Source organism: Odontesthes bonariensis, chromosome 22, assembly GCF_027942865.1.
Source record: "Odontesthes bonariensis isolate fOdoBon6 chromosome 22, fOdoBon6.hap1, whole genome shotgun sequence".
NCBI lineage: Eukaryota > Metazoa > Chordata > Actinopteri > Atheriniformes > Atherinopsidae > Odontesthes > Odontesthes bonariensis.
In genome coordinates this window covers 26,826,444-26,850,459 of record NC_134527.1, presented here as the reverse complement: position 1 = coordinate 26,850,459, position 24,016 = coordinate 26,826,444, and the positions used below count along the sequence as shown (strand labels likewise).

At 40.2% G+C, this 24,016-nt stretch overlaps 1 protein-coding gene across 6 annotated transcripts in view; it reads left to right on the top strand.

The window, feature by feature from the left end:
- LOC142372284 (multiple C2 and transmembrane domain-containing protein 1-like) overlaps nt 1-24,016 on the top strand; it is a 59,668-nt gene that overhangs the window by 13,121 nt on the left and 22,531 nt on the right. For 3 of the 6 annotated variants that reach the window (XM_075455110.1, XM_075455107.1, XM_075455106.1), the window contains exons 2-6: nt 15,685-15,796; nt 15,892-16,034; nt 16,126-16,205; nt 19,327-19,450; nt 20,507-20,551. In XM_075455110.1, the coding sequence (XP_075311225.1) occupies nt 15,685-15,796; nt 15,892-16,034; nt 16,126-16,205; nt 19,327-19,450; nt 20,507-20,551 (504 nt within the window). Of the gene's footprint in view, nt 1-15,552; nt 15,613-15,684; nt 15,797-15,891; nt 16,035-16,125; nt 16,206-19,326; nt 19,451-20,506; nt 20,552-24,016 lie in introns of those variants that run through there. The other 3 variants (XM_075455109.1, XM_075455108.1, XM_075455111.1) reach the window with 2 other exon arrangements.

Below are 24,016 nucleotides of genomic sequence, written 5' to 3'. Positions count from 1 at the left end.
CACTGTCTCTCCAGCTTTCTTGCAGTCTGCTTTAAAGCACGCAGCTGTAAATTATACCAAGGAGCCAGCCTCTTCTGACTGATTACCTTCCTTTTCAGAGGGGCAACATTGTCCAGTGCTGTACGCATTGAAACTATAGTGCTGTCAACAAGAGAGTCAAATGCTGCTGGAGTAAAGTTTATGTAGTCGTCCTCTGTCATATCTGCACATGGCAGTGAAGAAAAGGATGATGGAATTAATTCTTTAAATCTGGTTACAGCATCCTCTGATAGACACCTTCTATATGTAAATTTCTTCTCAGAAACTGTATAGTCAAGTAATGTAAACTCAAAGGTTATCAGAAAATGGTCAGATAAGACAGGGTTATGAGGGAACACTGTTAACTGTTCACTCTCAATGCCATAAGTCAGAACAAGATCAAGGGTGTGATTAAGGCAGTGAGTCGGTCCGTGAACACTCTGAGAAAATCCAATAGAGTCTAATATAGAATTAAAGTTCATATTCAGGCAGTCATTTTCAACATCTACATGAATATTAAAGTCACCCACTACAATGACTTTATCTGTACTCAGCACTAACTGGGATAAAAACTCTGAGAATTCAGACAGAAACTCAGAATAAGGGCCAGGTGGACGATACACAACAACAAACACAAGAGGTTTCTGTGATTTCCACTTTGCGTGGGAAAAACTGAGAATCAGATATTCAAAAGAGCTCAAACTAATCTTGGGTCTGGGACTGATGAGTAACCCTGATCTGAAAATAGCTGCCACTCCTCCTCCTCTGCCTGTGGTTCGAGGAACGTGAACGTTTAAACAGTCAGAGGGAGTTGCTTCATTAATGCTAACATGATCCTCCTGCTGCAGCCAGGTTTCTGTAAGACAAAATATATCAATATGATGATCACAAATCAACTCATTCACTAACAGAGACTTCGAAAGGAGAGATCTGATATTCAGCAAACCACATTTAATAGTTTGATGTTTTTGTTCAGTTAAAGTTTTTGTTTTAATAATTTCTTTTTGCACAAGAGGATTTGCTCCTTTTGTGTTAATTGATTGGGTGGGTAGCAGTAGGTGGGAAGCTGCAGAGAAGTGTGTAAGACTACAACTCTGCATCCTGGTCTGAACCCTGGGTTGTCATGTTTTAGGGTGGCAAATAAATTCATCCATATTTCTAGAAATGAGAGCTGCTCCTTCCAAAGTGGGATGGATGCCGTCTCTCCTCATCAGACCAGGTTTTCTCCAGAAAGATTGCCAATTATCTATGTAGCCCACGTTGTTTGCTGGACACCATCTAGACAACCAGCGATTGTAAGACGACATGCGGCTAAACATGTCATCACTGGTCAGATTTGGCAGGGGTCCAGAGAAAACTACGGAGTCCGACATTGTTTTGGCAAAATCACACACCGATGCAACATTAATTTTAGTGACCTCCGATTGGCGTAACCGGGTGTCATTAACGCCGACGTGAATAACTATTTTACCATATTTACGTTTATCCTTAGCCAGCAGTTTTAAATAGGATTCTATGTCGCCCGCTCTGGCCCCTGGAATGCATTTGACTATGGCCGCTGGTGCCTCTAATGCCACGTTTCTGACTATAGAGCTGCCAATTACCAGGGTTTTGTCCTCAGCGGGTGTGTCGCTGAGTGGGGAAAATCTGTTAGAAGCGTGGACAGGTCGATGGTGAACAACGGGCTTGACTTTAGAGCTATGCCTCTTCCTGACAGTCACCCAGCCACGATGTAATCCCGGCTGCTCGGGTTCTGCCTGGGGGCGGCTAATGGAGCTAGCTACGCTAGGTGGCTCCACACTGGCAAAAGGGGCCTGGCTCGCTATCGGTTGATTTTCAACAGTGCAGAGCCGAGCTTCCAATTCAGATAACCTCGCCTCCAAAACTACAAAAAGACTACATTTGTTACATGTACCATTATCGCTAAAGGAGGCAGAGGAGTAACTAAACATCTGACACACGGAGCAGGTGAAAGCAGGAGAAGGAGGAAGAGAACCGGTAGCCATGCTACGCTAGAGAACCAGACACACCGCTAAAAAGTGAGAATAAAGATTAAAGATCTGTAGGAGTGTGTTAGAACAGAACGGTAAGCTATAGAGTTTAACTATGCAAAATTGTGTAAGTTATAGATCGAAATAAAGTGATTATCAGTACTCCAAGCGGAGCAAGAAATTCCACAGTGCACGAGCAAGGTAACAGGAAGTGATGCAACACGTCTTACCGCAAAGCGTCACAGCGTCAGCAGCATTTATTTCTGATTCCTTCAAAGTAATTAAATATACAATCCATTAGTCAAGCAAACTTGATTAGAATAACAGCGGACTATTTTACAAAACTCCTACGACACGTCTGTAAATTCTGTTCGTACCTGAAAGAAAACTTAAAACACAAAAAATGGGTGAATACGCAAATTCTCTTAAATCACTGGTACGCACGACTTAAGAACAAATCTGTACGTACAAATGGTTGTTGCATAAGTTTGAAATGTTTGAAATTTTTTTCCTTCACAGGTTACAGTGAGCTGAGCGTTTTACAGGCTTTCCTTCACATTTCTGCTCTGAAACTGTAGCGTTTCAACACTCTCACTGTATACAAGGTGATACATTTCACTGTTCATATAGTCAAAACATTGATTCAAAGTAAACATGTTCGAGTGTGCACAAATGCTTGTAAAAGTCGGCCTGAATCTGAATATGCAGACCTGCAAAACAAAATAAGCTTGAAAAATGCAAGAGATTCCAAAACTATTTTAAAAAGACAAAACCCTGTTCTCATATTCTTTTCTGAGAGAGGTTCTATATTTCGTCAGCCACTGAGTGTTGGCAGCAGATTCTTTCCTGATGGTCCTGATGATGTTGCTGGTTGGAGTGGATCAGACATCTCATCTTAAAGGGATAGTTCACCTCTTTTGACATGAAGCTGTATGACATCCCATTGTGAGGTCTGACTTTTTCTGTTGAACGATTTTGTGACGCAAATGTATTACTCTTTTGAACGCATATTGTTTAGAGAAGCAAAACACTTTATTTTTGCGACCCCAGCCAACTAGCCGGACTACCTTTGTCAATACCAAAACGAGGCTGGAACTCGGCTCACAGGACGCAGCAGTCAAATAGTCAAATTTAATAAATGATTTTGCTAATATGGGATGTCATACAGCTTCATGTCAAAAGAGGTGAACTATCTCTTTAAGGTATTGTACCTCCTCAGATACAGAAAACACTCATCCTGCTCTTCTGACCCTGGATCGCTTCGTTTTTTATATCCATCATGTATATTTGTTACAAGATAATCAACGTGAATCCCTCCACCTGTGAGTGGTTTTTAGGAAGAGGCCCGTGTCTGACCTGTATCTTGGTCTTAGAGCTGTAAGACATAAACACATTCGTTGTCTGTACTGGCTGGCCTTAAATCTGTCTGTGACCTGACAAGACTGTTGTCTGTCAGCATACCCTCATGGGTGCACCTTTTAGTCGGGTGTAATCCACTGGGAAAGGATTACAGTCCAGCCAACCAGCTCGGCTCATCACCTTCGTCCCTCCCATTCACCAGCTGATACTGCTTCTGTCATTCACCACACCTTCTCCTTCTCAGCTGTCACACTTCCTTTCGAAGGTTTTTTTTTCCTGCCAGTCTGGAGTTACGTCTGTAGATCCCCAGTGTCTCTGCTTTTGTTATTACTCCCACATAGTTGTAGAACTTTAAAAGAATATTGCCTCTTGCCTTCATCTTGTACTGCATCTCCTCGGGTGTAGTATCCCCCTTCAATCTGTCCAACCCTGGATCTTTTACTAAGCGAGACGCCGGTGGCGCAGCACCGTTTAGCGATCCGAGGATTACTTCACTGTGCCTCTGGAGATGACTCCTTTTCCCTCATCTCCTCATGTGGACGGTTGCTGTCGGTGAGCTCATTCAGCCTGTTGGCACCTTTTATTGATTTTTGTGTATGTACAGCAGTCAGAATTATGCCCTGCGTTTTTCACATTTACGTAACTTCTTTACTCAGTTATAGGCATAAGTAAGTGAATAACTGAATCCCAGTTGAAGAAAGCAGTTTATTCATAAAACACAACCAGAAAACTAGTTTTGTTGTACATACAGAATGGGTTGATTTGTCAGGATAATACAAAAGAGCCCCTTCTGAATTATGTAAACATCTATCAATGAAAGATGGTTCAAAGGTCCAGTACCTTTACAGTCTTACTGTTTATGGGATTTCTTCAGATCACTTAGCAGGTCAGATAAGACTCGTTCAATACTCATCTCCCTCCCCTGAACGATGACCAAAACATTGAACCAGACACAGATCCACATGTGTGAAGCCTTTCGTGTTTGGTCAGATAGCTACAAATAGCATGGCAGATACTTATTGTTGATTACGCTTCAATGAACAGAACTGGTGTATTGCTTGATTGGGTTTGTATTCATACCACTGTTTGTCTATGAAGACAACAAGCTGCCTGAAGATGGTTTGGCTTCTCTGCCTTTGTCTGGTTTAAACCAAAAGAATCCCAAATTGGAGATGATGTATTCTTTTTTTCTCGTTGTGGTTGCAACAAATACCCTCACGATGTATTTGCTGAAATTCATGCATATACTGTATACATAAGATATAAGATACAGGTAAATCTCCTGTAGGGGTGCCTCGAAGTGCAATACCGCTAATGGGGCTCCAAAACATTTCTGGCTTCATGTTGTAGAGGTGCACGTGCAAATAGGAGGTAAAAAGCAGTGCTCATCACAGTTTATTTAGTAGAAACGAGCTCCTAAGCAGAGTTTATGAGCAGAGTTTAAAAAAAAGTAACTCTTGAGAATGTTTTGCTCTTACCAAGTAAAACCAGGGTGATTTTGTCGATGCTGATACTGATACTTTTTACAAAAGTGTTATGTGTTAAAAGAAGGGAATTTAAAAAATATAGTGTTTCAAACTATAGTCTCCCAATGACACCAAAAATGATCTTTCTAATTCTTTATCTTTAGAGCATTTTCTATTGTAATAAAGATGAGAAATGATGATTGGTGGGGAATTTAAAACAAAATGATCTGCAGGGAACCTGCAGATTCATTTTGAATGAATACCTAATCGCATGTCGCATTGATACAGCCGTAGTTCCCTCACAGGCAGAAGGAGATGTAAGTCCCTGGCAACCGGTGGGGAATAGGTCCTGTAAATGCGTAATAACTATGTACTGTGTTGAAAAAGGACCCGCTAACACGAAATTAGTGCAGATTTGTGAAAGTATCGATACTTTTTTTTAAAACAATTTTATTTATTAACATTTCTTCATATACAGTACACTGTATAAATAACAGCAATAGAACTTCAAATTACACCCAAACTCACCCCCTCCCAGATCAGACCCCATAGGCAAACTCTTACCTTCATCCCTTAAAAAAAAAAAATAATTATATATAAAAGGAAATGTAAAAATAAATAAAATGTAAATAAAATACAAATAATGATAATACAAATTATCCATCCATCCATTTTCTATACCGCTGAATCCGTCGGTCGGGTCGCGGGCTGGCTGGAGCTTATCCCAGCAATCAATGGGCGAGAGGCGGGGTACACCCTGGACAGGCCGCCAGTCCATCACAGGCCACACAGAGACAAACCAGACAAGCTCACACTCACTCCTAAGGACAATTTTTAGAGACACCAATGAACCTAACATGCATGTTTTTGGACAGTGGGAGGAAGCCGGAGCACCCGGAGAGAACCCACGCAAACACGGGGAGAACATGCAAACTCCACACAGAAAGAACCAGCCGGGAGTTGAACCTGGATAAAGGATAAAGGAAATAAAGGAAATATAAAGCACAGCAAAATACATGCAGCAAAGGTCATGACATTGACACTGAAGAAGCACAGCTACTCCTGCAGTTGTGCTCCAACCAACAACGCCAGATTCACCTTTGCTTAAAAGTTTATTAATTTGATTTGTGGACAAATATGAATACTGCCGTACACATGAACCTTAGGTGTTGTTTTGAACTCTGTGGTTGCATTTAATTTAGCTCTGGTATTTGTATTTGTAAATTTCAACTGGAACAAAATACATCTTAATCCATGTCAACCAACCTATGACTCACTTACCTTTGGGTTCATGTTCTTTAATCCTGTGCTTCCCATTACATAAAGAAAAACATTTTTGTTAAACTAAATGCTGTCCTAGATTTTAAATTTTTGCAGACCAGCTGTAGATTGGTGGGTGGTGCCAAACTGGGTTTCAGGTGCTGGGGGTGGCCTCCCCAGCACCTGTTTTTACAAATGTGCCAACATGAGGAGACAAACAGCACTCAGGTTGCCTCTCAGTGGAATCTGATATGCTGTTGATGTGTGAAGACTGTTATTGTTGCTAAATAGTCACAGGAAATAAGGCTTCTGACTCAAATCAGCTTTTATATTATATGAAATGTGTATTTTCTTGGGATTTGTTGCAAGTAATACTCCTTTAAATCTCATCAGCTTTGTCTCTCAAAAATGTCATCAGTATGTGTACTGACATCTTGAAATCATTCAGTTTCACTAACAAAGCATACAGAACTGTGCAAAAGTCTTGTGCCAGCCCTCATTTCTTCATATTTCCTTCCAGGCAGCCAGACATTCCTGTAATCTTTAAAGTGGTCCTGATCAGTTCTTCTCCAGTCTTTCTGAAGGTCTTTCTAAGTTTTTCTTTGGAAATTTTCTGCTTTTTCACTCATTTTCATTCCAGTCCTTGTACCTGGCCATTTTCAGAGGAATGTGTTTTTTCTTTGTTAGGCCACTTAACTCTGACCTATGAATCATTCAAGCAGAAAAAAGGCTCCTAACTCAAGGGATGGACCAGTGTTGTGTCCATGGGTGGCTGGTAATGAAGGCTAGGGTATAGGCTGTGTCTTCCCAAATGTTTTGCTGGGAATTTTGCAAATTATCTATAATATATGTGCGCAAGTTATATAGGCTATTATATATTGTGTGTGTGGGTGTCGCTGCAGCCCCCTGGTGACAATCAGGTCAGGTGATAATACAACAATGTCTGAAAGCTTGGCATATCTCAGCATGGTGTGCAGTGTGTCCTTAAATCATTTGAGGAAACTGGACAAGTGGAGGACAAAATAAGAAGTGTCAAAAAACTATCTACAGCAGATGAACAGTATCTGAAAGTGATGTCCTTAAGAAAGAGGAAAAAATCCAGCAAAGACCTGACACAGGACCTGAGAGATGCATCTGGACCTTCAGTTGATCTGTTGACCCAAGCCTCATCAGAAATGGTCTCCATGGAAGGATGGCTGTCAAGCTCTCAATAATTACAGTGCTGAAATTCAGCAGCATGTACTACAGTGCAGGAAGTGGATCAGTTATGATATCAGTCTGCAATGCTACTTTCTAGAGTTAGAGTCTAAGGATGTTGTTTTAAGTTCAAGTGAGAAATCAACTGATGCACACAGCAGCTTATCCTTTCTTTTTAAAGTCTCCATGAAATTTGATGTTTAGGTGTTCCCTCATTATATGTTGTGCACTATTGACCCCCCTAAAACCAGTATCTGCTCCAGGACTTCTAAAATGGCTGCTTTTCTTGTTTTCCTAATGGTATTTAGTTATTTATTTCCTGGAAAACAATTAAAATGTATACAATTTTACTTCCAATTAAATGATTTTTGTAAAAGTGATTACTGCTATTTGAGTAAGCGACTAGTGGTTTACTATTAAACTAATCAATAGATAAGTAGTAAATAAATAAAAAGCTGTAGAACTCACATGCAAAGTGAAATTGCTTTGAAGATGTGTCAACAAAATTGACTTCAACTGACTTTCTCTAAACTGCACTTCATGTTTGTTAGATAGTGGACCCTCCTAAACCTATTAGTTACAGTATTGATCAGCACACTCTGCAATGGAAACAGCATTACTGTCAGTGGGCCCATGAGGTCAAGGCCTCGTGTTATGGAGCGCTCTCCTGTTGATGTGAGAAATGTATGCCCTGTTTCTCACCATCCTTGTTTTCAAGCCTCCCTGTCCATCATCTGCTGTGTTTTCCACTAATTTCTATCCACATGCTCCCAGACAACTGTTGTATTTCAAGTATTTCAAATTACATGCACATAAAGGTCAGGGTAACTAGTCATGGGGTTTCATATAAATAAACGCTGCAGGACCCATTTTGAGCCAAAATGCTTCTCAAATGTGCTGCTTCATTTTTTTTTATAATCTAGAAGTTAAAAGTATTTAAAGGTTTCACTTTCAGCTCTGTGAGACTGTCACTCCTTACTATTTTTACTTTTTAAAGCCTGCATTGTCTTGTTGTCAACAGGCTGAATAATTAGTTAATTGAAATACCAGCAGTGAAAATGAATGATACAGCTCTAAGCCTGACGCATAGGTGTGAGTGTAAACACAGGTAAAAAAATAGGCTGTCATTTACAGCCTATTTTTGTCAATGATTGATGTACCTGATTGGAATGTATGTGATCTGATTCTATTCTCAGCTTGATGCTTTGCTTCCTGATTTACTGCCACGCAGTTAATCTTTTCTAAGCAGCTTATTAACTCTGGCAGCCCAGGTAACTCCTCTCATGTAAACTCCCTGACTCAGCCTTATGTCAGGTTTGTTGCAGTTTTTGTCAGCTTCACTCTTCTGTTATCCTAGTCATACCTGCCAAGATAAACGGATACAGTGTGAGTTAAGGCATTTTGATGCTCTGCCAACATGAAACTGTAAAAACTGTCAACATCAGAAGTAAAGTGACACTTCAGGAGCTTCCTCAGATGGTTATAGTCTGGTGGTTAGCACAGGAAACTGTCAAAGAAGCTGGCTTCAAGATGAGATCTGCCAAACAGAACTACACAACAGTGACCAGCAGTTTTTGTTAAGCTAATCTCTTACTTATTATGGATAAAAAAAAGCAAAAATCCTTGCAACTTAAAGGAAAGATACTGAGCTGTCAAGTTTTAGTAGCTTGGCATGACGACTGGAGAGAGGTGTGAACTGTTAGCTTAGCTCATAGTTTATATAACAATACAAAAATCAACAGAGCTCAAGTAGTTTGATGGGTACACAAATAGAAGATTAACTCCAACAAGCCTGATGGATAAAGTGTTGTTATAACCTTAAAACCATAGACTAATGTGTTTGTCTTCAGACAGAAACAGGCTAATCTTTATGGGAAACTAAGCTAATTAGGCTCTGACTCCAGCTCTGTATGCAGACATTAGACTGATACTAAGAAGAAAGTGCACCCATTTTTGAACTGTTGAACCTGATACCTATATTAGGGCATAATTAAAGATCATTTGGTCTTGACCAGGCCTTGAAATAAGTAAAATATAACCTCAAGTGACCAACGACACAACATTTTAGTTCTCTGTACGCACGCACGTCTACATGTTTTAGCGTTTTTTTCTGTTGTTGGTCCTTTAGCTTTGCTCTGCTGTTGAAAATCACAGAAATCAAAGTGGACAAAGATCTGCTTTGTGATAGAATGAAACTAAGTAGGCCTACTATTGTGATGAAGATTTCTTGTGCAGCTGTTGTCTGAGCTTTTCACCTGTGCTTCTTTGTTAATTATGGTTTTGACATTTCGACTTCTTTGCTGAAAAATCGGTTGTTGTCGGGCCTTTCCGCCTCAAGATAACCTTCAACCAATTAGTGTCATCTCTGGGATGTGTTGCTAGCTTGGAGAACTGCATTGTATTTAGCCTGCAGAGGCTGGCAGTGATGTAATTAGAGTAATTAGAGACAAAATGCAGAAGCAGTTCTAAATTTTTTCTTTGTTTTTGTTCAATAAATCATGACATTATATAAAATGTCACGTGTTGTTGTTAATCTGCTGTTGTGTTACCTAATTTTAGGACTTGTCAAAGACCTGATCCTTTTTCTATTGCATCATGATAACTATAACCTTATAAATGTTCTCTTTCACATGACTGAACGGGAATGTTTTCAAATATTTAAAGATGACCTTGCACACCTCCTCCTCTAACACCGTCAGCCTGTTGGTAGGATTTTATCTTCTTTTTTTAACATCAACATGTCTGAACTATACTTGCCTCTCTTCCCCGCCTCTGTCTGAGGGCAGAGACGACATAACGTTTTATCTACTCCAGACTGAGTCAGCCTCCTCATGTGTCGCTGATCTTTTTATTTTCTTTTTAGTTTCTGCTCAGTGGAATTTCCTCAACTTGCAAAATGCCAAAGCAGAACTTGGCACACATCAGAAGTTATCAACCTCAGGAAGTTAGTGTGTGTTTCATAATGTGTGTATCAGATTGCCATTTGAGCAGTGCAGATGTGAAGCTTTTGGAGTGATAATGTGTGATGTTGCATCACTGCTGTCATCTAAGACTTTCTTGCTTTGATCAAACATTTTTGTGGGTTATATTTAGATACTGATAATGGTAAGAAAAAGCAAACATGTCAGAAGATATGTAAACCTTCAAACTTGATTTTTGTCTGGATAAGAAAAAGTAATTGCACCTTACAGTGAGAAAAACTAGCAGAACTCACAGTGGATAACGTCTCCTCGTTACTGTACATTATATTCTCGGCTCCATGTGTCATTTGCATCATCAGCTTCTCTTTAAAACATCTGTTGCTCTGTAACTCAGCATCTGGCTGGATTAGTGTAGCAGTGCACAAAACATGCACATCTTCAGCTGGGCTGGGTGTCTTCCCCACAAAACAACATGCAGCTATGTTTGACGTAACTCAGATTTCACAAAGTTGACCCACTTTGAGCTGATTAATCAGCGCCGTGGTAACTAGCAGCAGATAATTAACAATGATCCCAGTGAAAAATGGAAAGTCCATCAGCCTGAATTCTGTGCTCACACCCAGATGTTTATCTTTGAGCTGCTTAAAAGCGTTTCCTCCTCTAAATTAGCTGTGACATTCCGATGTTTCGCTGTTTAGCTAAAGTATGATCCATTTTAGTTTTCTCATGTAGCTTATTGACGTGTCTGGTGTTTTCAGAAAGGACCACAGTGCAGGGAGACAGTTTGTCTAGTTTTGATTGCAAAGTTGTGTCTTTAAAAGCATTTTAAAAGCGTGTAGTTTAAAAGCATTGTTATGAGAGACACATTTAGTGTTGGTGTACGTTCTTTGCAACACTGACCAATATTTATGTATCAGATTTAGACACACTGATTTGAGCTGGATGCATAAACACCACAAGGTGATATTAAAACATCCATCAGTGTTGTTCCTCACAGTTGCTTTGACTTTGTGTCTGTGCTGATAGTCAGTTTTTACTCTTCTCTCTATAACGATGCCAGCATGACACTGTGTTTGATGTTTTTCTTGACCAGCTGGAGTTATGGTTTTACAGGCTGGTTTCACTTGCTGTTCTTGATTCAGATTTAGAGGATGTAAAAGACAAAAGGTGAATGTAAATGTTAAAAATTTTACAATCCTCATGCACTACAAGGTTGAGATGTTGTTTTTGATGCTCTTGGTGAATCAAATGTTTTTCACAGTTTTGTTGATCATGAAGTTAATCAGGAAAATGGCAAATGAAAAGGATCGAGAACAAGAAAATTAGATTTTGAACAGTTTCCTGCAGCCATATGGTGCAGTCCTCATTTATTATCACAAATATTGATCCAAGCAGGCCTGTAAGTGGGCGTGTGTGTGTGTGTGTTGACGGGATGCAGTATTCCCAGCAGAGCTCTCTCCTGAATTTAAAAAGCCATGGGCTGAGTTGAATGTTGGATTATAACTGTTGCTCAAAGACTGCTGCAGAGTAAAATTTCCCACCCTGACAACATGTCTTTTAGGTGTCTTGTTTCTGTCAGGTAACGTCTGTCTGACCTCAGATTGGCATCATCTGAGCTGTGCAGAACATTTGTCCTTATCTCTGTGCACATGTTGACAGTGGCTACCCATGCAGTTGCATAGAAATTAAACAATAAGAGGAAGTCGATGCAGGGTTAAAGGAGAACAGACGCCGTGCAGTGTTAGAAAATATTTCTGATTCAATTATTTCTCAAAGGGAAAAGAGATTCAGTCTCAAGCCTTTTTAAGCATTATTTTACATGGGGAGTATGCTACTCCCTCAGTTTAAGAGCACAGATAGTGCAAACACGTTTGTCAATCAGATTAAGTTGATGAAATCACATTGTGCAAAGTTAAAGAAGAGGATTTAGCTCACAGAGGATTCAGTTTTTGATTCATTGATTATCAGGCTTAGAAGCTACGAAAGGTCCACCTCCTGTGTTGTTGTGTCTTTTTAAAGTCCCTCATTGACTCCTTGGAGTTAAGTGTCTTTACAAATGTTTTGTTAAATGTTGAGTCACTTAGGTAATTTTCTAAAGTTTTCTAAATGCAGTGAGAATTTAAATACATGATTAAGCAGACACAAATAGAAATTAGTGTAGAATCTGAAGCAGTAACACACTGTTAGAATGCCCGAGCGGCCATGGAGGCAATCAGGAGAATTTCAGAGTGCGGATCCAGACACGTTTATTTTCTTCAATAATTACCACACTAACATATACACCAACACCTACATCCACACCTGACATTTACAGACTGACTACTTATATACATTGTGGTCCAGGTAATGAGCTGGACTATACCATTTCACCCGGGTAAAATCAGCGACACACACCTACTTATATCTACAACCATATTTACATAACTCATCACTGGAATATATATACAATCTTAATAACCATCAATACACCCAGAGTAAACATAATAAACACACACATATATTTTACCACAGTTAAATACATATTTATACCATATGAGACTCCCCTCTACTTATTTCACACTTGTCCTCCTCCCTCCCGGATCTAATAAAGTGCGCGTGCCCCCGGGGAATTGTTTTGCTCGAACACCTCGGGAGACAGGACGACGAGCAGAGGTAAGTTTATGCTCAAATAAGTACATGCTCAATATAACTCCTATGTGTTGTCTTTATTTATATTTTATGTAGTCTTTATTTCCTCCTGCCGCTATCGGCTTGTCCATCAACGTTCGTCTCATTCACCAGGTGAACTACGAGGTGCGTCAGCCCCATATCCCTCCCGTGACATGATTGTTCCTGGAGCGAGTGACGGTGGCGCGTCGTCACATTTCCTCCCCCCCCTCTCCCAAGAGTACAGCAACTCAATCCTCGTGTACTCTGGAAAGACAGTCTGCCACCAAGTTGGCTTTCCCTGCCCGATACTTGACTGTGAAGTCATAGGGTTGCAGGGACAGGTACCACCCTGTAAGGCGTGTGTTGGAGTCCTTCATCCTGTTCAACCACTGCAAAGCGCGATGATCAGTCTCCAGGACGAAGTGACGTCCCAGTAAGTAGTACCTCAGCGACTCAATAGCCCACTTCATCGCCAGGCACTCCTTCTCCACTGTAGAGTATCTCGTCTCCCGGTCCAGGAGCTTGCGGCTCAAAAACAGCACCGGACGGCTTTCTCCTTCCGTCTCCTGCAAAAGTACTGCTCCAATGCCGACCCCTGACGCATCCGTCTGCAGTACGAAGGGTTGAGAAAAGTCTGGACTATGGAGTAGAGACTCACTTGTGATAGCTCTCTTGAGATCAGCAAAAGCTCTGCCGCATTGTTCATTCCATCTCACTTTGTTTGGGGCTGAGGCCTTGGTGAGGTCAGTGAGGACAGCTGCCCTCTCTGCAAAGTGGGGGATGAACCTGCTGTACCATCCCACCAGCCCAACAAAGGCACGCACCTTCTTCTTTGTGGTGGGCACCGGATATGAGTGGATGGCGTCCACTTTCCCCACTCGAGGCTTCACCACCCCCTGTCCAACAACATGACCCAGGTACTCCACCTGCCTCCACCTTTGCAGGATTGATGGTAAGCCCAGCATTCTTGATCAGGCGGAGGACTCGTCGCAGATGAGCCACATGTTCTTCCCAGGTCTGGCTGAAGATGACGACATCATCCAAGTAGGCAGCTGCAAACTGCGGCATGTCTCTCAACACTTGGTCCATGAGTCGTTGGAACGTTGCTGGTGCCCCCATGAGACCAAATGGCATCACCTTGAACTGGAACATGTCATAGGGTGTTTTAAATGCTGTTAGCATTTAAGGAGACAGATGCGGACTGCAGGCAGGCCAGTCAAGAATATGTCTCGGCAAAACTCCAACATCCCCCTCTGCATCAGCGGTACCTTCACACATATGAAGCCATCCATGCCATGGACACTGATGCACCCCCATACCATCACAGACGCTGGCTTTAAACCTTTCTCTGAAAACAGCCTGGATTTTCAGTTTTTCACAAAAGACTCATCTGACCACAGAACACGTGTCCACTGTCTTTCTGTCCATCTGAGATGAGCTTGTGTCCAGAGAACTGGGCCATGTTTCTGCACATAGTTGATATATGGCTTCCTCCTTGTGTGATACAGTTCCAGGTTACATTTCTGCAACTGTGTTGAGTGAAAATGGTTTTCCAAGCTCCTCCTCAGCCCATGTGACTGTATTGATCATGGTGGCATGACGGTTTCTCATGCAGTGCTGCCTGAGGGCTCCGAGCTCATCCAACAGGTTTCTGTCCTTGGCCTTTCCACACTGAGATTTCTCCAGACTCCCTGCATCTTTTCACAATATTCTGCTCAGTAGATGCTGAAAGACCAAAGTTCTTTACAATCTTACTCTGAGAAATATTTTTTGAACTTACTGATGATTCTCTGATGGAGTTTGGCACAAAGTGGTGAGCCACGACCAATCCTTGATGGAAAGACTAAACCTTTGGTGGATGCTCCTTTTATACCCAATCCTGACACCCTCACCTGTTACCAGGTAATTTGCTGATTGGAGAATCTTCCAGAACACTGTTACTGTAGATTCTATAAACTTTTCTGTCTTTCTTTGAACTTATAGCATGTTGCATCAAGTTGGTCAGTGCAGACAATAAAAGTAATTTCTCTGTAGTGTCTTCTGTCTTAGTTGTAATTTTTGTGTCTTGATAATATTGCTTATTATTCATTGTGTAATTTGTGCTTACTAAAGTTGTTTTTATCACTTTAATCTATTTGTAATCTTTTTGTGCATATTAATTGCTGTGGTTGTTTTGGTTGCAGTTGTCTGTTTTCCCATCTTCACGTCTCTTTAAAGTCATCTCTTGTTGATTTGAGCTTGATTTGAGTTGCGCTGTGTATCTTTGTTAACAGTCACTTCTAACAGGTGCTCAAGACCTGTTGGGCCTGTGCTCAGTAGTTATCCATCACTGTCATTTGTGTTTACTGTCTGCCAGAAGATATAATTAAACATTTTCAGATGTTTAATGTGTATGTGATGATAATGAGAGTTCAGCCCATTTTCCTAATGTTTCCTTGAACCATTTATCCTCTGCATGGAGAACATATCACATAATGGTGTTTGTGGTCTTCAGTACCTGCTGTGAATCATTCTGCACTGCAAGATCTGATGTTGCTGATGTGGAAATGAGTATTGTACAAGAATGGAAAAAAACAGCCCAACCACAGAGTGGTTGGTGGGGAGGTAGCTTCTCTCGTGTAATTTCCTGTTCGTGGACACCCCAGGGACAGACTGAATCAGATGCTTCAGTCTGTGTTTGTGTTTGGTGTGGAGGCAGCAGAGGTACACTCAAACAGCAAAAACAAACCACTATTTCTCTTAAAGATGTTGGTGAGTTTACTTTAAAAGTGTGACTGATATTGTGGGGATTGGTGTAGTTAAAGCTTCTATTTCTGCTTTCAGGGCATGGGCTCCTCAGGGGGACACGAGGAGACAGCCATCCCCACCTCAGGCATGTACAAGCTGGAGATTGAGCTGAAGAGAGGACACAACCTGGCCATCCGAGACAGAGGAGGTGCAGTGACATCTTTCCACAGCACTTTTCTCTTTCTTCTCTCTTTGCTTTCATGGATCTGTAACATCCTGTAACATCCTGATCTTTTTCTTTAGGCACCAGTGACCCTTATGTCAAGTTCAAGCTGGCTGGTAAAGAGGTATTCAGGAGCAAAATCATTCACAAAAACCTCAACCCGGTGTGGGATGAGAAGGCGACTTTAATCGTGGATAGTCTGAGTGAGCCTCTGTATGTGAAGGTAAAGACTTGAACAGACACATGAAGCTTTTCCATATGAATTTTTAATGAGCATTAAGAGTCAGTGGATATTATCTGTTGCTCTCCTGCAGGTGTTTGACTATGACTTCGGCCTTCAAGATGACTTCATGGGTTCTGCTTTTCTTTACCTGGAGTCTCTAGAGCAGCAGAGGTCTGTTATATGTTAATGCCGTTGTTTAGTTTTATGTTTGTGTGCTTCGATAGAAGCAAGTAAAAGTACAGTGTTCAGCATCATGCTGTTTACACTAACATGGCAGAATGCTATTTCGTGATTAGATTATAATTAGGGCTGGGCGAGTTAACTCCTTATTATCGCGTTAACTCGTTAATTATTTAACGCCGATGAATATTTTATCGCGCATTAATGGAGTTTTATTTATTTTTTACTATATATATATATTATTTTTTGGGGCTTTTGTGCCTTTAATGGATACGAAAGTTCAGAGAGACAGGAAGCAGGGGGCAGAGAGAGGGGGAACGACACGCAGCACAGGTCTTGAATCAGGGCCAGCTGCAGCGAGGACTATAGCCTCTTGTACATGGGGCGCCTGTTTCACCACCCATTTATTCTTTATTTTATTATTGTAAAAGTCTGTTGCTCACAGGCTTTGATTTTGTAAAAGTATGTTGCTGTCTGCTGCGGAACCGGAAAAAAAAGTAATCGGCGGATCCACCAAACATGGAGAAGGGTACGGAACTTTTACTCGGCCATTTTCATTTTAAAGTTCTTCCAGACGGCGGAGTCGACAGAACCAAATTCATCTGTAAACACTGCCAAGTTGAATTGTCTTATAACCGTAGTAGTTCCAGTCTGAAATATCACTTAAAGACAAAACACACAATTGATATCAGCAAGTCATTCAACGAAACAGGCAGTGGAGCGAGGCTTCTACATAAAAACTACATAAAGATGCTGATGTTAAAAGTGTGTTTGCACAACAAATGTTATGGCACTTTCATTTATATGGCAGCACATTTAAAATAAAACTAAATGCTAAAGGTTATACACTACTTTTGAATTAATTTTTGGATTTTGCGTACAAATGCGATTAATCATGATTAATCAGGGGAATCGTGATTAATTAGAAAAAAAAATTTTAATCGTTCCCCAGCCCTAATTATATTCAAACTAATTTTAAAATAAAAGTTGCCCACACAGTTTTGTGTCTTTGTATTTGTTTTAAGTCTCCTTGCTGTTGTTCTATGTGTCTTTGCAGCTCTGGGTTTCTCTTAGCAGCTGTTTTGTGTCTCAATGTGCTCGTCTTGTGTTCCTTGGTAGTTGTACGTCTTTATGTTGCAACTTCTTGTCTCTTTTTGTGTCTTTTTATTTCTGCTGCATACCTCTTTGTGGTCACGTTGTGTCTCTTTGCAGTTGTCTTTTTGTAGTTGTTTATCGTCTCTTTCTGATCCTTTTGTGCCTGCTGCATGTCTGTTTGTGGTCACGTGTCTCTTTGCAGTTGTTTATTGTCTCTTTCTGGACCTTTTGTGTCTGCTGCATGTCTGTTTGTGGTCACATGTCTCTTTGTAGTTGTTTATTTTCTCTGTCTGATCCTTTTGTGCCTGCTGCACGTCTGTTTGTGGTCACGTTGTGTCTCTTTGCAGTTGTTTTGTGTCTCTGTCTGATCCTTTTGTGCCTGCTGCATGTCTGTTTGTGGTCACGTTGTGTCTCTTTGCAGTTGTTTTGTGTCTCTGTCTGATCCTTTTGTGCCTGCTGCATGTCTGTTTGTGGTCACATGTCTCTTTTAGTTGTTTATTGTCTCTGTCTGATCCTTTTGTGCCTGCTGCATGTCTGTTTGTGGTCATGTTGTGTCTCTTTGCTGTTGTTTATTGTCTCTGTCTGATCCTTTTGTGCCTGCTGCATGTCTGTTTGTGGTCATGTTGTGTCTCTTTGCTGTTGTTTATTGTCTCTGTCTGATCCTTTTGTGCCTGCTGCATGTCTGTTTGTTGTCATGTTGTGTCTCTTTGCAGTTGTTTATTGTCTCTGTCTGATCCTTTTGTGCCTGCTGCATACCTCTTTGTGGTCACGTTGTGTCTCTTTGCAGTTGTTTTGTGTCTTTTTGTAGTTGTTGACAGCATTGGCATTGACATCAACCTTACAGTTTGTCTCTACATTTCCATTAGCTTCAGTTTCAAACGTTAGCATTCTAACACACTGAACTAAATTTCAGTCCCACTGAAAGCAACACTTAGTTCTTTTCATTTGGTCGTAAAAAATAATTCATGTTGATAAGTATGGACACATGAGGGTGAATCTAAGCTGGCCCTTATATACATATATTTATATATATATATACAGTATATCTTTCAAATGTGGCATTTTATTTCTTTTTTTTTAAATTAACGACCATAAGAACAGTCATATTTTACATGACATCTTATATATGATATAAATATGATGGGCATGATTTAGCTGCTGTGAAACAACGTAATAAGAAGACATCAAGTGATAAATCTAATACTCTTTTTGTGGAACAGCAGTAAACTGCTGTAAAGCTGCTAAGGAAAAGACTATAGGAGGAATTGACACAAAGTAACCCCAGAAGTCCTCATAAAGTAAAGTGGAAGTTCAGAAAAGTCACATAAAATGAATTTTTTTAAGTAACAACCAAATACATAGTAAAAATGTGAGCAATGCAACTTAAAGGTTAGAATGTTGGTGTGAAAATACACAGAATGTTATGATTTGTAAAATAATCACATAAACCAATTATATTCACAACTGAACACAGAATTATTGAATATTCAAAGTCTTCACAATTTTACATTGAGGGAAAATAATTCTGAAATTGCTCCAGATTTTATAGACACACTTTGTTGCAGATTACTGAACCTCAGTCAATCTTTACTTCTGAGAGACTCTGCCTCTCTAAAGTGCTCTTTTTATACCCAACCATGTAACTGACCTGATTAGCTGCAACATGTTCCTCCTTTTGTTGCCCCTGTCCCAACTTTTTTCGAGACGTGTTGCTGAGATCAGATTAAAGATAAGGTGATATTTTTATTGGATCGGTAAAATGTCTCACTTTTAACATTTTATATGTTTTCTGTGTTCTGTTGTGAATAAAATTGGTTTATGAGATTTGTAAATCATTGCATCCTGTTTGTATTTACCTTTTACACAACATCCCAACGTTCTAGGAGTTAGATTCATATGCAAAAGTTTAAAATACAAAGTATAAATACTCATAGTTGTGTACAATAAAAATACACAGTAAAGGAAACTAGTAACTGTAAAAGCACATGATTAACAGCAGCTTATATTCATATTACAGAACGATTCCTGTGACTCTGGTGCTGAAGGACCCTCAGCACCCGGAGCAGGACCTAGGTTCTCTGGAGCTGGCTGTCACCCTAACACCTAAAAGCAGCCCCATCGAGGAACACCGAGAATCAACAGTAAGTTTTTATCCCTCTGTCTTCATCCCTCTTTCTTTCTTTATATCTCTGACTTCACAAAATAGTCGAGTTACAGTGATGTTACATTAAGGAGAGTCAGACATGGGAGTTTATGATTATTTTCATTGTTTTTGTTGATTTTAATTGTTTGATTGATTTTGCCTCACAGAACGAACAGCTCAGACATTCAATCGATTATTAAATCGATATTTATTTTCTGTTGATTCACCAATCAGCTGTCCTTCTTGGTAGTCATCTGGTTTTTAAAGCTGGAGTCCCTCAGGTCTGAAAGATTAACAGGATGGAAAAGTTAAACTGAATTAAAGAAAACATATTAACTGTGATTATATTATATACTTTTATTATCTTGAGATCACAATGAGACGAGGTTTGGTAACCAGTTAACACAGAAAGTTATTTCAGGTTTAAAAGCAGTATAATCTCACACATGTTAAAACAAACATACAGAACAATTATATACTGTCATTTTAACCAAGAAAATATACTCAAATGTTCAAATGAGATAAAACCCTGTAATTAATTACATTTGGCTGTTTTTATTCATGCATAAATGTATATTTTCTATTTGTTTCTGTCAATGAGAAATTACATTATTTAAAAAATAATCAAAAGAAGTTGAAGAATTGGACTATATTATTTAAGTGCCTTGAGATGACATTTGTTGGAATTTGGTGCAATATAAATAAACTGAATTGCATTGAATTTAATTGAACAGATTCCATTTGTGAGGTGAATGGTGCCTCAAAACGGTTTTGTTTAAAGTTAACGAGAAGTTAGTTTGGAGGCTTTAACATCAGATTTTATATGATGATAAATCTTTTCCCAGATATTGAATCTGAAGCCTGAATGAAAATCTTCTGTTAAGACAAATTGTTCCTCAGAAAACGCATATTCAGCAAATAATTGATTAGGAAGTCAATAATAAAGATAATAAATAATGTGATAGAAAGTTAATTTGAATTCTAATACAATACCTCAGATGTGATATATTTAGTCACTTTCCACCTCAGTAAAATGGATTTTTGCTTTCTGCAGCGTGGCGTGGTTAGGACATATCGGTGGAAACCTTATGTGAACAAAGTGAGTGTGTTAGTGATTGTAGTAACTTCCTGTAGCTGACCAACCCTCCTCTGCTTCATCCTGCTTCACCTCTTTATCTGCTCACAAGCTTTTTCCTTCTCAGACATCTGATCTACATTGTTTTCAGGCATCTTGGTTAGGCATTTCAGGCATCTTAGTTTTATAATCTTTTCTGTAAGATTTTGGTTCGTTACTGAGAGTTTTCTTCTTATTTCTGTCCTCAACATCCTTCAGGGGCTGTACCACAGATGAGGATCTTGTTTTTCAGCTTTAAATAATTAACTTGACCAACATCTGTACAGAATTAAAGAGAAGAAGAATAGCTGAAGTTTTAGTCAGTTAAATCAGAAAAATGTGGGTCACGCTCATTCTGCAACTTCCACAATGCTTAAAACTGAGCTGCATCTCTTGTTGTTTCTGCTATAAATCCATCCTCCACAATACCAAAAAGGATCATTTTTTGGTTATATCACATTTTGGAAATTCTTCTAGTGCCATTTAAGTTGTTTCGAAAATTTTGACTGGTTCTCAGCATGTTTAAAAATACTGATGGAGACTCTTTAGTTAGTTTTTCTGATTTCTGTCTGCACATCCAGAGCTTTCAGTCACTCGTCTGGGCTACATTTCTTGGATTATTGTGAATTAATTGTGAGTTAATCTTTGATTAACCAGATTTTAACCAGCCAACACCTGTTTTATCAGTTCCAATCCGTCAGCCACATCATCCAATAAAGAGTAGTTTAGCAGTAGCGGCTCGTGGTCTGGAAAATAGGCGGGGCAGATGATCTGCGTTATCAAAATGCAAGCTTTTATGGAGCATACGCAAGAGGCCAATAGTCTATGCAACCATACGCAGGGTGGGATGTGCGCACTCACATAAAAGTCTGCCATACAACAAACACAAAAGCCCCATGAAAATGAGCGAAGAGAAAGTTTGTGAAAGGAATTAATACTGCCTATGTTTCAATTAGAGGGAAACTTTAATGCGCAAGCATGGGAAACAGAACATTTTATTCCTATTGGAACAACCAGAGAGCCAGGGCTTTTTGTCATACCACGCACGGGAAAACGTCCGATTGAAAGACCTACCCTTATCCATTATTTGCTGAACTATATTAATATCAGGTTTATGGGGGCCAAGGTTTTTAATAGCCAATTTTGTTCCCAAATCTAGTCTTTCAAAAGAGTTCTCCAAGAGAAACTCAACGCTATTGAGTACAGGTTCGATGCTTGCAGCCATGGTTAAAACTTCACCGGCGGATTACTGCTTTCACTCACTGTAACCTACTATCAGAGTGACTCGCTCCTGAGGTTGTGCAGAGTAATATAGCAGTGTGTAGCAAAGATTCTCGGAGGAGATCCTTACAACGTTTTTAGCTAGTCTTGGGGGAAACCTAAGCTAGCAGACAAGTAACCTACTGTACATGTACGAAGCTGTCAACACATTGTTTACTGTCTCAACATTGCTTTGCTCATCAAGCTAAGATATTTCATTAAATCACTCCCAGTTTCCCATTTTGCAAAGACTTCGTTCACAATCACTTAAACTTTGTAAGATAGCAACTATAAAGTAAAATCTTTACCTACCACAAACGTGAATCCGGATTAAACAGCCAATATCCTTCATCAAATCCGACATAGTTATCCGTTTTATCCAACAAGTTTGTAGGGAAATTTGGCGGCACTGAAGTTCCCACTGGCTAGATGGGCGGAGTAATATATTTCTTAAACCCTTTGAGTCCTTTCCATGTCCAGGGCAGATCATACACCTGCCCCAATAGCATCTATACAGGCGCGCTAAATGTTACATGATATTATGCTAAGTAGGGGCCTACAGTGTTTCTGATTGGTAGAATGGGGGGTAGAATGGGGCGGCGGGGCCGGGCTTAGCTGAGGGCAGCCAGGCATCTGCCCTGGCCAGTGGCCATAGATCTAACGTTAAGCAGCCACACTGGAGGTAGGCTATATTTCAGCGAAAATAAAAACAGATTCCACTCGCAAAGTCCGTCACAAGCCACAATATGGTGTAATACGATTCCCACTGTGATTGAAGTTGAAATAAATATTTTATCTATAATTTCGGAAAGGTTGGGGGTGTGGCAGGTGGGTGTGGCAGGCGGGGCTCTGCCCATCCTGCCCAAATACAGCGGCCGCGGCTGTAGTTTAGTATACTTACTCACCACCCACTCTGGGATGCATGCTGGACTATATTTGAATACCTTCTTTGGTCAAACCTACTTTATGTAATCTCGGTCTTTTATTGATCCAGGATCTGAGCCTCGATCAGCCTGTAAACGGCGTAGTTTGTTCATCTTTTATCAGTTTTATTAACAAACTAAAATCCGGTCAGTTGTGTCCCAACTGAGATGGAAATGATAGTTCCTGCTTTTACATTATTGTAATTCTCTTTTTATTGTCTGAGCAGAACTTCTCTGAACCGCTTACAAATGGTCCAGAATTGAGATGGCAGTTCTGGTTTCTTTACAGTGGATCCGGGTCAGGTTCAGAATCCAGTTCAGAGTTCTTGTTCTCACATTCAAAGCCTTGCATGATCAGGCCCCTTCATCTGTCAGAGATCTGCCGCAGTCCGATCAGAACCACAGGACTCTGAGCTCAGAGATCTGCCGCATCCCGATCAGAACCACAGGACTCTGAGCTCGGAGATCTGCCGCAGCCCGATCAGAACCACAGGACTCTGAGCTCGGAGATCTGCCGCAGCCCGATCAAAACCACAGGACTCTGAGCTCAGAGATCTGCCGCAGCCCGATCAAAACCACAGGACTCTGAGCTCCTCTGATCAGGGTTTGTTGGTTGTTCCTCCATCCAGGATCAGAACCACAGGCGACGCTGCTTTTCAGGTTGTTTTTCCGAAACTTTTGACTGAAGATGTAAGAGAAAAGTGGACATTTTTACTTTAACTGGATCATAACTATTTATTATCACTTTTTATTGTTTTTTTATTTTCTAAGAAGCACTTTGTGACATGTTTTTGAAAAGTTCTAAATGAATGAAATGTACTAACTTACTAATTCTGGGTTGGACCAGAAAGCTAGGACACTGTTAGTTAGTCATAGCAGGAGGCGAGGTAAAGCGAAGAGCCGTTCAGAGGGCAGGAACTGATTACATCTGCATATTGCATCCTTGGTAATCCAAACACACGTGGACAACATAAATACAGATGTTAAGGCACTTCGGATGGATTAGGGAACACATTGAGAGGATTTATCCACATTCTTACAACAGTGTGAACAGAATGTGTTCCTCACACAAGCAGCAGCATTTCCTCCAGGATATTTTTCTTAATCTCCTGGTTTATACAAACTTAAACTTCCAGAAATCTGAGGAAAAATATTGCTTTTTGGGCTAAAAGCTGTACTGACCTGGATTTTTGGGATATTGTGCACTGCATCCTTAAATGTTTTGCATCAAGCAAACCACAAGAATCTCAGCTTTCCAACAGATACA